At 42.4% G+C, this 13675-nt stretch overlaps 1 protein-coding gene across 2 annotated transcripts in view; it reads right to left on the minus strand.

The window, feature by feature from the left end:
- Positions 1–9605, minus strand: part of SEC24B (SEC24 homolog B, COPII coat complex component) — a 46830-nt gene extending 37225 nt beyond the window's left edge. For both annotated transcript variants that reach the window (XM_084204799.1, XM_084204798.1), the window contains exons 1-2: positions 9343–9605; positions 3253–3957 (exon numbers count right to left, since the gene is read on the minus strand). In XM_084204799.1, the coding sequence (XP_084060925.1) occupies positions 3253–3957; positions 9343–9466 (829 nt within the window). In that variant the 5' untranslated portion in view covers positions 9467–9605. The remainder of the gene's footprint in view (positions 1–3252; positions 3958–9342) is intronic.
- Positions 9606–13675: the final 4070 nt, after the last annotated feature.

The following is a 13675-nucleotide window of genomic DNA, read 5'->3' on the forward strand; positions in this document are numbered from 1 at the left end:
AGTGGATCAGTGTTTATTTTCATACTGCAAAGCATCCATGACACAGGATTATCACAGCCAAGCCTATCATTAGTTCTTTGAAATCCAAGTGTAATATTACTACTTTTTCTTGAGGTCATATACTAACTCAATCACCCCCTTAAGAGCAGCATTGAATGGTTCAAAAATAAAACTAATGCTCATATTGCTCTTCACTGTCTGGTCAGCTCCACTGTTCCACCTTTAAAACAGCTGCTCATTGCAAAAAAAATTGCTATGAACAAATCACTTCAGGACACCTCTACAGGAAAGAAAATTAACAAGCATTGGAATTAAAAACTTCTATAAATAAAACAGAAACAGTCTGGGAAAAAAAAAAAGTTGTTTTCATATGCCTACTGCAAATTGTGCTATTCTGGAAAGATACCTGCATTCTGTCAAGTCCAGCTGCACATTCTGCACTGAACAGAGTCAACTTTTTTGGCCAGTCCTTGAAAGAATCCATTTCTATGAACAACTATGAAACACTGGTAACTTCAGGAGCTTTTCAAGGAGCTCCCTACTTTTCTTTTTTTTAATGATATTTTCTTTCATGGTTTGAAAATACTGGAGAAAATGACACAGAGCATTTATCAGTACAGAATTCAAATCTACTAATATTAAATGACACTCTACATCCTAGTCTTGGGAGGGGGGAAGAAACTAATGTCAAAACTAAATTCAAACTGTGGATTGAATGAGCTTCATTTAAGCTTAACTGCTTTTCCCAAAAAAAAAAAAAAGCTTTACCAAACCCATATTCTTTCTTAAGTCCTTGGTCTGAGAAAGTCTCAGCTACAAGGACTCCTAACACAGTTTCAATGTTTCACTATAATCTGAAATATCTAGCATTAAAAAGCAAACCTACAGTTATGTAACATCTGTCTGAAGTAGAGAAAGCAAGCTGTAGTCTGGCACTGCTTACAAGTCAAAACTGCGTGAAGTCAGAAAACTCCCAGTTTAGAAAGAAAATCAAATCAAATCCTGCACAGACTCTCTCCTCTACAGAGCAATATATTTCATTGTGAAGGTACTCTCACATCTCCACTCTCTTCCATGCTTCCTACTAAGTACTGCCCCATGAACTTGTACTCAGTTTTCCTATGAAACAGAAGCTGAAAAGAACTAATGGGGTCTGAGTGTACTTGCCTTCAACTGGCAGCTTCACAACCTTATAGCTACATCCATACTAAAATCATTGAATTGTTGCTTGCAAAAATCAGCTACAACTCCCTCTTTCAAATACTTATCAAAAATATTAATTAAAAAGCCCAACTGACTTGAAATCTAAGTAGGGTTCCACTTGTTTCCTGAACTTTGTGGGAAAATGCAGATATGTTGATTAAGATCCAATTATTACAATTATTTCAGAGATACCTCTTCCTGAATTATGGCGCAAACGAGTCCATATGCCAAAGTCAATAGTATGAATTTCATCTAACAGTAAATGTGAAGAAGAGAGAGAGAGAGAATAAAAAGAGAGGAGAGAAAGGGAGTGAAAAGCGACAGATTAAGACCCATCAAGAGACAAGGGGTAGACAAGAAAAATACCTCAAATCCTGCAGACACTGCCAGGCTGAGAATGGAACATGCTCCCACATCATTGGGAACTGCCCAGTTGTGCAGGATACAAGAATTGAAAGGCACAATTACATATGTGAAATATTATCAAAGGAAGCAAAAAAGCAAGATTGGACAGTATTTCAGGAACCACATACAAGAGATGACAGCAATGAGTTATATAAACCAGACAATTTTTGTGAAGGAAATTCAAGCATTCATGGTGGATGTGACTGTGTGATACAAGTGTACTGACACATCCTTAGAAGAGGCCACTGTAGAAAAAGTGAACAAATACCAACATCATCACAAACACATTCAGGAACTCACAACTGTGGCAGACATCATATTTCTGTGAGTGTTCCCTGTGGAGTGCGGTGGAAATGGTATCACAGAAACTTCTGAGGGCTCTGGGTCACTCCAAGTCAAGTCAGGAGAAGACAGCCCAGGCCCTGGCACTCCACACTTCTGCAAATATTATGTGCTGTTGTATCACCTTAGCACCAATAAAGTTTCAGTGAATACCAGTGGTGCTGGGAAGCTACAAGCCGGCTGACACCAGCCGTGTGGACAGCACATGGGGATGACAGTGGACTCGTATCATGAGGTGTCTCATACCATCCAAATGGGACTGAATTTTACTGATTTTCACTGAGGTGGGCAGGCCACCCATACTTAATGTGGAAAAGCAATATGTACCAATTATATGCGTTGGATAAATAGAAAGATATCAACACCTGGGGATCCAGACAGTGTCCTGTTAGTCCTCTTCTTCTGGTCTTCTTGGTGGCGGGGGTCCCACACAACAAAGCTCAATGGGTTAATTATGTTCAGGTATACAGGGGAACTCCAAGCACTTCCCCTTGGATGCAGGCAGGAGAATTTTACATTGTTTTTTACAACACTGTGGATCATGCCCACTCCTTTGGAAACTGAGTCTGGGGGCATCCTGGGTATCTTTGATGGTTTTGTCCCCTTCTAAGGCACAAAGTTGCCTCTCATGTCAGTGCACTTGAGTCCATTATGCCCCATCAGAAGGGATGAACATGCTCAGACTTATGTGTGACAGTTGTGTAAGGAAGAACAACTGGTATGATAAAAAAGTACCAGCCTGCCTCCACAGGGCCTGCTTCTTACCTGGCTCCAGATCCAGCTTGTAGCATCTGGCAGTGGGTGTTCATCCTCCCTGTCTTGTGTGGATTGATTTCCCATCACACACCACACCCCCAACTCCACACCCATAAACTCTCCTCCTACTCCAGATGAAAAGCGTGCAAACCTGGCCTCAGCAAAGCACCCTGCTGCCTCCACAAATGTCTGATTACCACTAACATTTCAGTCTCTCACAGTGTCACGAAGGCAAAATTTAAAGAAACACTACCATGACTTAAGAAAAATTCTCTAGCCAGGAAAGAAAAGTATCTTTGTGAATAACAGACATATTTCAGAAATTACATATTCCTTCAGAACTGCATGAATAAGCTTCCTTCTGAGGCCACTCACATGAAAACCACACTAATAAACTACAACCATCCCCTAAATAGTGTATTTTTCTGTATCTCTCAATAGAACAGAATTCCACACAGTGAATGCAAACAAGTCAACAAGAGCACACAATTACTTATGTTTCCCAGAAAAATCCGGCAGTTCATTTTCTTTCAAGTAACACCGTACCTGTATTTATTTGGTTGTTTACTTTAGGAACCGATCCAGTGAGATTCCTGCTGAGGTTGTCTTGCACAGCCTGAGCAGATGAAACAGTTGATAATGTTGTATTATATCCCACGGGAACGTGCTGTTGAAGGGAATGAGGTACTGATGTACTCTGGCTAGAAAATGTATTTGTCTCTTTGAACTGTCCAACAGCAGGTAGACTCTGAGAGGTAAATGTCTGCCCATACACACCTCCAGCAGCCACGGGAGGATAGGAAACATTAGGATACATGGCACCAGAAACCACGGGCATAGCGTAGTGATCAGAATTAAGGGGAAATCCCTGAGATGCAACTGAAGAGCTGACAGAAGTGCTGTAGTGATTATCAAATGCTGAATATGACTGCTGAGCACTCACATGCAAGTAGGATGCAGACGATACTGCTCCTTGAACAGGTCTGTCACTGGAGCCCCCTGAATGGGGAGGAGTGTTGTTGTACAATTGATGTGACTCCTGTGCATTCAACACGTTGCTACCCACAGATGTCATAACATTTTGTGCTGGTGCTGAATAGTAACCAGGGTAGTAACTGGCTCTGTACTGATTATCCAGATGTGAAGCAGCAGCTTTATTGGGCACTTGGGAATAGTGTCCTGAAGGCGCACTGTAGTTTGGAAGATGTGAGCCATAGCCAGAGGGGAACTGCATCTGACTCTGCATAGGACCTGAAATGAAGAGAAAACATCACATGTATTAAAGGGCATCTGCTAGTAGTGCCAATGGACTCTGCACCTGAACTAACAAACAACTGCTCTCTTCTTTTCTATTTCTGAGTTTGATTCTCATCAGCAGAGAGAGAATAAACCAAGTAAAATGCATGCAAATACAGTATTTGATGTAATTTGCAAATACAAAAGAAGAAGCAGAAAAATGGATTGCTTCCATTCTTGAAAGAGGCTTCCATGCCAAGACTGTTGGCCTCTTGTTTGTATTTTCAATATTTTTAAGAGTTTATAGGCAGTTAATACTTAAAAAAAATAGTGAACAACAATAAGCACCAAACTGGTATTTGTAAGTGTTTGAACCACCTGAATATGGAAACTGAAAAGCTGTAGTCAAATCAGTATGTCAATACCTACCAATACAGGTATTCTTCTCTACAAGTCTTCAATACAGTGACCAAGAGAAAGAGTTGCAGGACAGTTATATTTGTCTTCTATGTCCTTAAGTATCATGCTTTCAGGAAAACTGATGTTTTTATGAAACTACAGAGTATTTGAAAAGGCACATCATTTTTATTTACTGCCTGATACTCACATCAGGTCTAAGAGATGTTGGCATCAGAGAAACTGACTCTGGTATCATTGCGATTGGCTCTGCAACATTAGAGGTTAATTCCATAGTGGCCCAGCAAGGGTCAAACGAGGGCTTGCCTGCTACAAACCAAATGTTAACTATGTCCAAACTGATTTTCTCAGCCAACTGCGCAATTGGAAATCTCAAAGTTCTTCCTCATGTCCCATTCCTTAACCCTGTTTTTATTTTTAGTGAACCACAGATGCCTTTGAATGGATAACTTGCTTTCTTAAAACTCCCACACCCTATTGCTTACATCACACAGAATGATTACGGTGCTATTTCCCACTCCCTGGCCAATAAAAACATAAACACAGCACTGGTCCACTCACAAATTAAATGGTACTAGGTAATAATGAATAGTTGATTCCCTTGCTTATATTTACAATGATTACAAAACTTATGCATTACTTCTCTTGTCTTGAAATTCTGAAAAATCACTGTTCTCCAAGGAACCTCTAAATGTCTTACGATTAACTTTCAAGGCAATTTTAATAATAAATTTGTTAACAGACTCCTAAAAGCAAGTTTTGGGCAAATACTGCCCAAAATGACTTTCTGGTAAGATTAAAAATGCCCTTTCATAACTAACAGGAAGTTGAGCAGAAGACATAGGAGCTAAAAAATTGCAGAACAGTAACTTGGACTGCTGGATGAAAAGACAGAAGGCACTTGGGAGAAAAGCATAAAGAGCTTAAAAAAAAATTATCTCGAGTTTTGAAGAGAGCATGTATGAGCTATGTTTCTGATTCACCTTCTTCTTGAAAAAGTGGGAGCTGCTTTACAGAGTTACACAGTTTTTCTCCTTTAAAGGAAAATGAGTTAGCAAGCCATTAACAGCTACATGAACTTTGCCAGACTTTTGACCTGCTTTTTAAAGTCTGGAAAAGCAAACCCAAAGATACAGCAATAATTTTCAAGGGTCAAGGTTTATGGCTTTAAGCAGCTATGCCACCTAAGGTGGCAAGAAAAGATATTTTATTTGAAAATAAAATGTGCATCTGTTCTCCTGATGTATGCAGATTTAACTAACTGAGCAGGTATAACTTAGAAACTGGTTTAGAAGCACCTGACTCCTAAATAAAAGGCTACATATCAAATAATCTACTGCAAAGTCTTCTAGTATCTAGCTCTTGTTTCAAAATACACACCTTAAACAGAGATTAAATTACCAATACAAGATATCAGCCTCTACATGATAGAATGCAGAGTCCTTTTTATTCATATCTTTAAGTAGAAACATCTATAAACACACACATGAAAACCTCACTGAGACAGACAACATTTGAAAAATTATATTGATTTCAAACTGCAGGTCCTTTGAAAGCAAGTTTTACAATTAGAGATGAAAGATTATTCTCATTATCTGAAATTAAGTCTTTTGTCCATCTGATTACAAAGAATGTGAGTGGAAAGTAATTTTTGTACTGCAATTAGTAGCTGAAGCTACTAATGTTGACTAGGTAACTGGACAGTTTTCAACACTGGAAATCAGAATATATCTTCAGTGTCATTTCAAAATCTGGTTAATTGCACAATGAGTCCCGATGTCTCAGGTATTCCATCCTTCCAAAATACCTGAAAAATATCTTCAAAAGATTCCAAAAAGGAACTGAAAACCTCAGCTGCACACAGCAGGTGTACCTCTAAAATATCATCTCTGTAACAAAAGCAGTGCCTCTCTCCTTCTATGAACAAATTAATACTTATTATATAAAGTATGCATTATATAAAGTTACTATGTGTAACTACATAGACATTAACAGGTTAATCCCAAAAATCCTAATTCTTTTTAAGGGAGGGGGGAGCCACAATACAAAAAATTCCAAACTCTCAGAAAAAAATAAAAGGAGCAGTGTTATGGCTATACTACCACATGAATTAGTAAAGTTTTGCTTGCTAATGTCACATTTGGTTTTTATGTCCACACATTCCCCCAGCAGCATAATTCAGCCATCTGCCATATATGCTACCTACATGGAGTCTATGGATGTTACACCACCAAACTGCCTTTCCATCCAAATCCACCTGTGAGCTTTCCAAAACTACCCTTCCAGAGAAGACTCCCACAGCCTCCTCACACACCCTTTACCCCATGGGCAGGGGGCAGCAGCACCACTGCCCCTTGTTTACTGCTGAGCTCTCACTACAGGTCAGTCACAGAACTGGTGTCTCCTCCTGCAGGAGAATTCACAAAGGTTCCCATTTTCACAAAATATTCAGAGGTTTCCCATCTTTCACATCTCTGTTCTCTTTGTTAAATTGACCAAAACTGTCCCCAGTCTGAGGAGGGAGGAAAAACAAGACTAAACAACATAATAATGAAAATTTTGCTTCGAAATGCCAGTAGAAATACCAATGGCAGCCTTACAAACCAGCTGTAGACAGCATCAGACAAAACTCTTCTAAAGAGGCATGGGAATTCAATACAATCATCCTCTCAGTGCTGCATTTCAATACATTAAATCGTTAGCGCTGAAGTCCTCCATCACTACTGAAGAAATCATCCTTCAGTACTGATTTACAAGAACCATTTTGTTATGCTGAAATTAGGAAATAGGTCACTTTCCACTTAGATACAAAGCCACTTTTAAGATGACAAAAAAAGCCTCTCAAACTTGTAAGAGAGAAGGAAGAAAATAATACCATGCACACAAGTTACTTTTAAAAACTCAACAAAACAATCATGGCTAAATTTAACAACAACAGAAGTCTCCAAGGATCTCAAATGGACTTGGTCATCGAACCAGACAAAATTCACTAATAACAAACCTGAACTTCCTTGTTAATATAATAAATAATTTAATTTAATAAATTTAATAATAACAACAGGCTGCTTGCCTTCTGCAAAAAACACTCTTTCATTAGATGGCAGCAACTACATAGTTTTACCTGAAAAATTCTAATTTTATCAAATTAAAACACAGAGCACTCTAAAGGAAAACATACACCAGTATTTTCTTTCAGCCAATACAGAAACAGCTCAATTCACATTAGGATCATACATTTAAACTCCACTCCAATGACATAAAATTAAATTTCAAAAGCAGTGACAATCCTGTTCATGAAATTTAGTTTCATACAGCACAGAACTTTTGGCTAGTCTTTTTCTATTGCTATTCCCCTCTACTTCCTCTCCTATTTATCAAAAAAACTCCAAAATCTCAAATCCTGTGTTGTAACTTCAGGAGATTACTACTCAGACAACAGACAGACCAACCAAAAATGTTTGGAATGCTATTGCTAGATGTTACAAAATGAAAAATTTAGGGTTATTGACTAAAGTCATCAAAGACATCTAAAGGAACACAAAAGCCAAAGTAGTGCAATAAGCATTTAAGACTGTTATTAAACAGTGTATACATTTCTCAGAGTTAAAGAGAGTTTTGCAGGAAATAAATGGTCTATGCCCTGGTTTTACACAAGCTGTTTCTACCAATATTACCAGCAACATGGAGTTAATTAATTAAAACAACAAATAGTAACAATGGCTCTTTAAAATTATTAAGCTAAAAACACAAAGAGAAGATAGGATGACAGCTTCTATTTGTTTCTGTAAAACACTTCCAGGTTATTCATGCTGATACATGTAGCTGTATCCTGAAAATGGCATGTTTTTTGACTAAAGCCATGTAAACTGGCATTTTCTGAACAAATTTTACAAACCCCAGAATCACAATACAGTTTGGATACAACTGAGGCATCAGTATCTCCTTAAAACCTAGCATTTAATTTCCTTCATTTTCTTCAGTGACTGCCTCAATGTGTACTGTATAGGCATTTAAGTGCTTAGCACTTAACCACTCCTTTGGACACGAGAAAAGCTCACAATTCTCATGTAAAAAATTCTGTAGGTCCCTACCCTGCACAGAAAACACACCTGTGCAGAAAACAGCATGACTACAAAAGATTTAACAGTATGAGCTAGAACTCTATGCAAATAAGAGGCCAAATTTAGATACCAAACCAATATTGCACGAAGAAAATTATTATATAGGGATTTTGAGGAGTTAACGTGGTGTGTCAATAAAGAACTGATTTTATAGCGCACCAATTTAAAAATGCGGAAGCGTACACTCATTACTTTCATTCATACTACAGTCAGTCTCACTACCTCTCTGCCTGAAATGGGCGTCAATATTTTGTGACTTCAAACTATTCTGCTTCTGCCTTTGTTTTTCGGTGACCCACATTTCACTGGTTCAATGTTGCCTGTTCAGCTCAGATCGCAAGATCCAGATGTGTGAACGCCTACCCACCCACTACTTTTAAGTTCAGACATAGCTACAAAGTGACTACTCTCCTCCCTCATACGCGATTTTCTGCCCATTCTCACGCACGACAGCCAACATCGAGGCCTGGAGGTGCCTCGGCCTCCAGAGCCATCCTGAAACGCCACAAACAGGCGCCACAATACCGGGCAGATCCGAATCCGCGGGGAGATAAAGGTGCGGATACCCCCTCCCTCGCCCCTTCAGCGAAGCGGGAGAAGCTGCCCCTTCTCAAGTTCTTTCCGCACGCAGCCGCGGGGGCCCGCACATTCCCCGAGCAGCTCCGCGGGTCCCGCCGCCTTTCAGCCGAAGGGCTCCGCTGCGTGCCGGATCCACGGGCCCACGCCCGCCCCCCGAGAGGAAGGAACAGCGCGCAGGCCCCGGCACCCACGGGGGCCTCACCCCCCACGGGAGCGGCGCGCCTCGCTCCGGGCACCCCGCGGGCCTTTCCCCGCCCGCCCGGGCCCCGCGCGGGCCCCTCACCGTTTTGGCAGCGCGGCGCGCCGCTCGCGGGGGCCGCGGCCTCCAGGGAGCTGCCGGGCCCGCCCGGGGAAAACGCGGCGGCGGCGGCTGCGGGCCGCGGCGGAAGCCCGGCGGGCGCGGACATGGCTCCTCGCAGCGCTTCTTCACTGCGTCCCGCTCCCGCCCGCTCCTGTCCTTCCTCCTCCTGCTCGTCCGCCGCCCCGATCCACAGCCGGGCGCCGAGCGAGGCCGGGAACCGCGGGAGGGCCCGAGCGCCGCGCGCGCCGTCGCGGCCCCGAGCGCCGCCGCCTACAGCGCCCCCCGGTGGCGGCTCCGCCGTGAGGCCGCGCCCCGCCCGGCGCTGCCCGGCCCGGCCCGGCCGCGGAGGGTGGGCCGAGCGGGGAGGGCAGGCCGGGCAGCCCGGCCGGGCCTCGCGTCCTGCGAAGGATTCACCTCACCCGGTCCCGGCGGGAATGGTCCGTGTGGCGGGGAGAAACCGCTTAGTCTGTGTGTGGCGGGGCTCTCTGCCTTATCTGTGACTCCGTGGGCAGGCCGCGGCAGGGTGAGGAGAGGCTGGAGGGATGTGATCCTGCCTCTGCTCGGCCTTAGATAGGCACATGTGGAATGCTGTGTTCAGTTCTGGGCTCCTCAGCACAAGAGAGGCATGGAGCTCCTGGCGTGGGACCAGTGGAGGGCAACAAAGATGACTGAAGGGCTGAAGCATCACTTATCAGGAATGGCGGAGGGAGGCTAAGCTTGGTAAACCTGGAGAGGAGACAAATGAGAGAGGATTTCATCGATATATATCTAAATATATATCTATACAGTGTATAAATACCTAAAATAGGGGTGCCAAGAGGATGAAGCCAGGCTCTTCTCCGTGATGCCAAACAATAGGACACAAGGCAATGGGCAGAACTGATGCACAGAAGTTCCACCTGAACCTGAGGAAGAACCTTATAGTGACTGTGTGCTGGAGCAGATTGCTCAGAGAGGTTGTGGAGTTCTCTCTCACTTGACTGTCACGAGATGCTCAAGAACCATCTGGATGCACTCCTCTGCCATGTGCTTTAGGGTGACCCTGCTTGAGCAGGGAGGTTGGAGAGGTGATTCACTCTGGTCCCTTCCAATCTCACTGATTCTGTGAGGCTGCTCCATGTCCCTGCCTCAGGGCACAGACATGTACATATGCAATACGTACACCTGTCCTTATTTTGCCTGAGACATTTTTGTCTGTATAGATTATATATGCTATTTTAGGTATAAATGTACCCTGGAACACACAGAGGGGTAATGTGTACTGCACAGGAGAAAAGGCCTCACAAGGTGAGGTGAGGTGAAAGCTCTCCCTTCTGTAATTATTGTACAGACAGAAAAGCCTTAGAGAGATGGGGTGAGCTGAGGCAAGGCTTTTCTTTTGGTGCTAGGAGTGCTCACTGCATTCTGTCTGTCTCCAGTGTAGATACATGCTATCTATAGAGACAGGCCTTCACAAGAAATGGCAAGGTGAGATAAGGCAAGACTTTTCAGTCCCTGTGCAGAATATATACTCCATATTCTCTAAACAGGAAGGCAAGTGTTGGAGAGCCTCTGCCATGGTTTAACCTCATCCAACAACTGAGAACACACAGCCCTTTTCCCCACTCCCACCCCCCCATCTGGCTGCAAAGGGGAAGAGAATCATAATTGTAAAACTGTGAAAACTCCTGGGTTGAGATAAAGTCTGTTTAATAGCTAAAGCAAAAGCTGTGCACACGAGCGAAGCAAAACAAGGAATTCCTTCACCCACTTGCTGTGGTCAGGCAGGTGTTCAGCCACCTCCAGGAAAGCAGGGCTCCACATACATAAGGGTTATTTGGAAGACAAACCCCATTACTCTGAATATGCCTCCCTCCCTTCTTCTCCCTCACCCAGCTCTATATGCTGAGCACACCACCACCTGGTATGGAATATCCTTTGAGTGAGTTGGGATCAGCTGTGCCAGATGTGTCCCCTCCCCGCTCGTGCTTGCCCAGCTCCCTCGCTGGTGGGGTGGTGTGAGAGGCAGAAAAGACCTTGACACTGTATAAGCACTGCTCAGCAGTAATGAAAACATCTGTTTTATGAGCACTGTTTGCAGCAAAAAGCCAAAACATAGTCCACACCAGCTGCTGTGAAAAAAACTAACTCTATCCCTTGCCAAAACCAGCACATCCTTCCTCGCTGGCTGCTGTTGACAAAGGATTTCTGTTCAGTTTAGCACCTTCCACAGTCTAAACCACACACTAAACCATATTAATTTTGACTGTTTGTCTGTCTCTATCACCTATCTATCATCTATCATCATTCACTCAGACACTGCTCAAGACTGGGTTAATTACTCAGGTTATTTAATTAATTATGCAAAAAGTCAAAAGCACTATAATATACTGGTGATTTGTATTGTCAACATTAGATCCAACGACACTGAGTCACCTTAACTTTTTGCACACATTGACCAGTCCCTTCCCTGCGTGTTTGCTGTTCTTCCTACTGGTTGTTATGCATGTCTGTCCTTAAGTACTTTTTAAATTACTTTGCCTTTATGCTTAGCATATGGCCCAGCTGTTACAATTATTACAAAGCATGCAGGGCATCTTTTAATACTGCAGGAACTGACTGTATTGGAATGTTTGCCAGCCTTCACACGCTGTCAGACCATGTAGAGGTGTCTTGTACAGGCCTCTATTAGTCCTTGCATTGTAGATCCATATCTGACAGAAATAGTTTCTTCTCCATGACCTAATGAGCTAGGGCAAGAAATAATGGGCTCAAAATGTAGCAACGTTCAGGTAAGCTATTAAGAAATAAACATTATTAGGATACTAACGGACTAAGTGGCATGGGAATGCTGTGACATTGCTGTAATAGAAGGAATCTTAGCAGGGGTTACACAAACATTTTGAGAATCTGACTGTCAACCAGCAAGTGACCTCCTGAAGTCCCTTCAGGGCTGTATTGTTCTGACAAGGTTAACAAATTCTGTGGTTAAAGTTGTTCTTCCTTCATTGTTACCCATGTTTTCCCTTCTTTGTAGCCCATACTCTGTCCTACACAAAGTACTTCTGAGAAATGATTACATGACAGCAAAATATTTCAGATATCTGGACAAGCAGCTGATTTTTCTTTTCATTCTCAGTGCTCTTTGAGGTGCTTCCTTGTACTACAACTATATTTTGTCACAGCATGCAGCACATACAAATCTTTGTTTTGACAAAGGTTTTTCCTTTCCAAAGTCTCATTTCTGTAACTCCTGGTACTGTGAAACCATAAATATGTCCTATATCCCAATCTTTGAAAATTGCACATCAATTTAGGATCAAGCAAAAGTAGTTAGAGATCATTGTGCTAAAAGCAAGAGGAGGCAACTGGGAATTTTCCCATTTTTTGAATGCTTTTACAAAACCTTTTACACGGCTTGGTTAATTATTTTCTACAAACAACGATACTGTGACACTGTGGTTAAGCCATTATTTCCTAGGAAATCCAGATGAGTTGGCAGCTAGAGCACACACTCAGAAGCTTCCGAAGGAGAACGACAAAATTAGGTGCTTTTATAACCTCCATCAACAAAATATAGCTGTAGGTCAGGCTGTCTTACTAATAAATTTTTAATTATTGTCCTGTATTTCTGACAGGAACTGGGCCACTTCAGTGCAAAGTAATAAGGCTTCACATTTCCACAATAAGAGTCTCCAATTGCGTTAACATCATTGGGTTTGTGTAGGTTGCCTCTAGTCACTGCAGTGTGATTGCTTTCCAGAATGAGAACAGCAAATCAAGACTCTTGATGTCACTGTGAAGTGTGCCTCTGCTTGGGTGACCTCTACATCTGACTGACAGATAAATCCCTGCATCTGCTGGGTGAGAGCTATGCTATACTTCATTTGCAGCTGGCTAATTAACAGAAGAGGCCCCAGGGTAGTCATGCTCCACTTAAAATAAAAATCTTTCAAACTTCTAAAACATACTGGAGAACAAGATATCAGTTGTGATGCTGCTGAGTTTTCTTGCACACGTACAGATTTACTTCCCATGTAGTTTATTTTATTAATTATCCGGATAACTCCAGAGGAGTTTTGTGTCTCCGCAGTGAGAATGTTTGTCTGCCTGAAGCAGTTGGCATGCATGCTGAATTTTCATGAGGGTTTTTTTTTTGCCTTTCCTTTTTTTTTTTCCTCTGGGGTATTTATACCTTTTGACTGCGTTGGCATCAACAACAGTCTAATTGTCATAATCCTAGGGTGGCTGTAAATGATGTAAAATAATTATTTAGCTCTTTGCTGGACCAAGGCAATGAGCTCTGTTAACTGCTACAGCTGATAGTTGCTGATGA

This window comes from Fringilla coelebs, assembly GCF_963513975.1.
Source record: "Fringilla coelebs genome assembly, chromosome: 4".
NCBI lineage: Eukaryota > Metazoa > Chordata > Aves > Passeriformes > Fringillidae > Fringilla > Fringilla coelebs.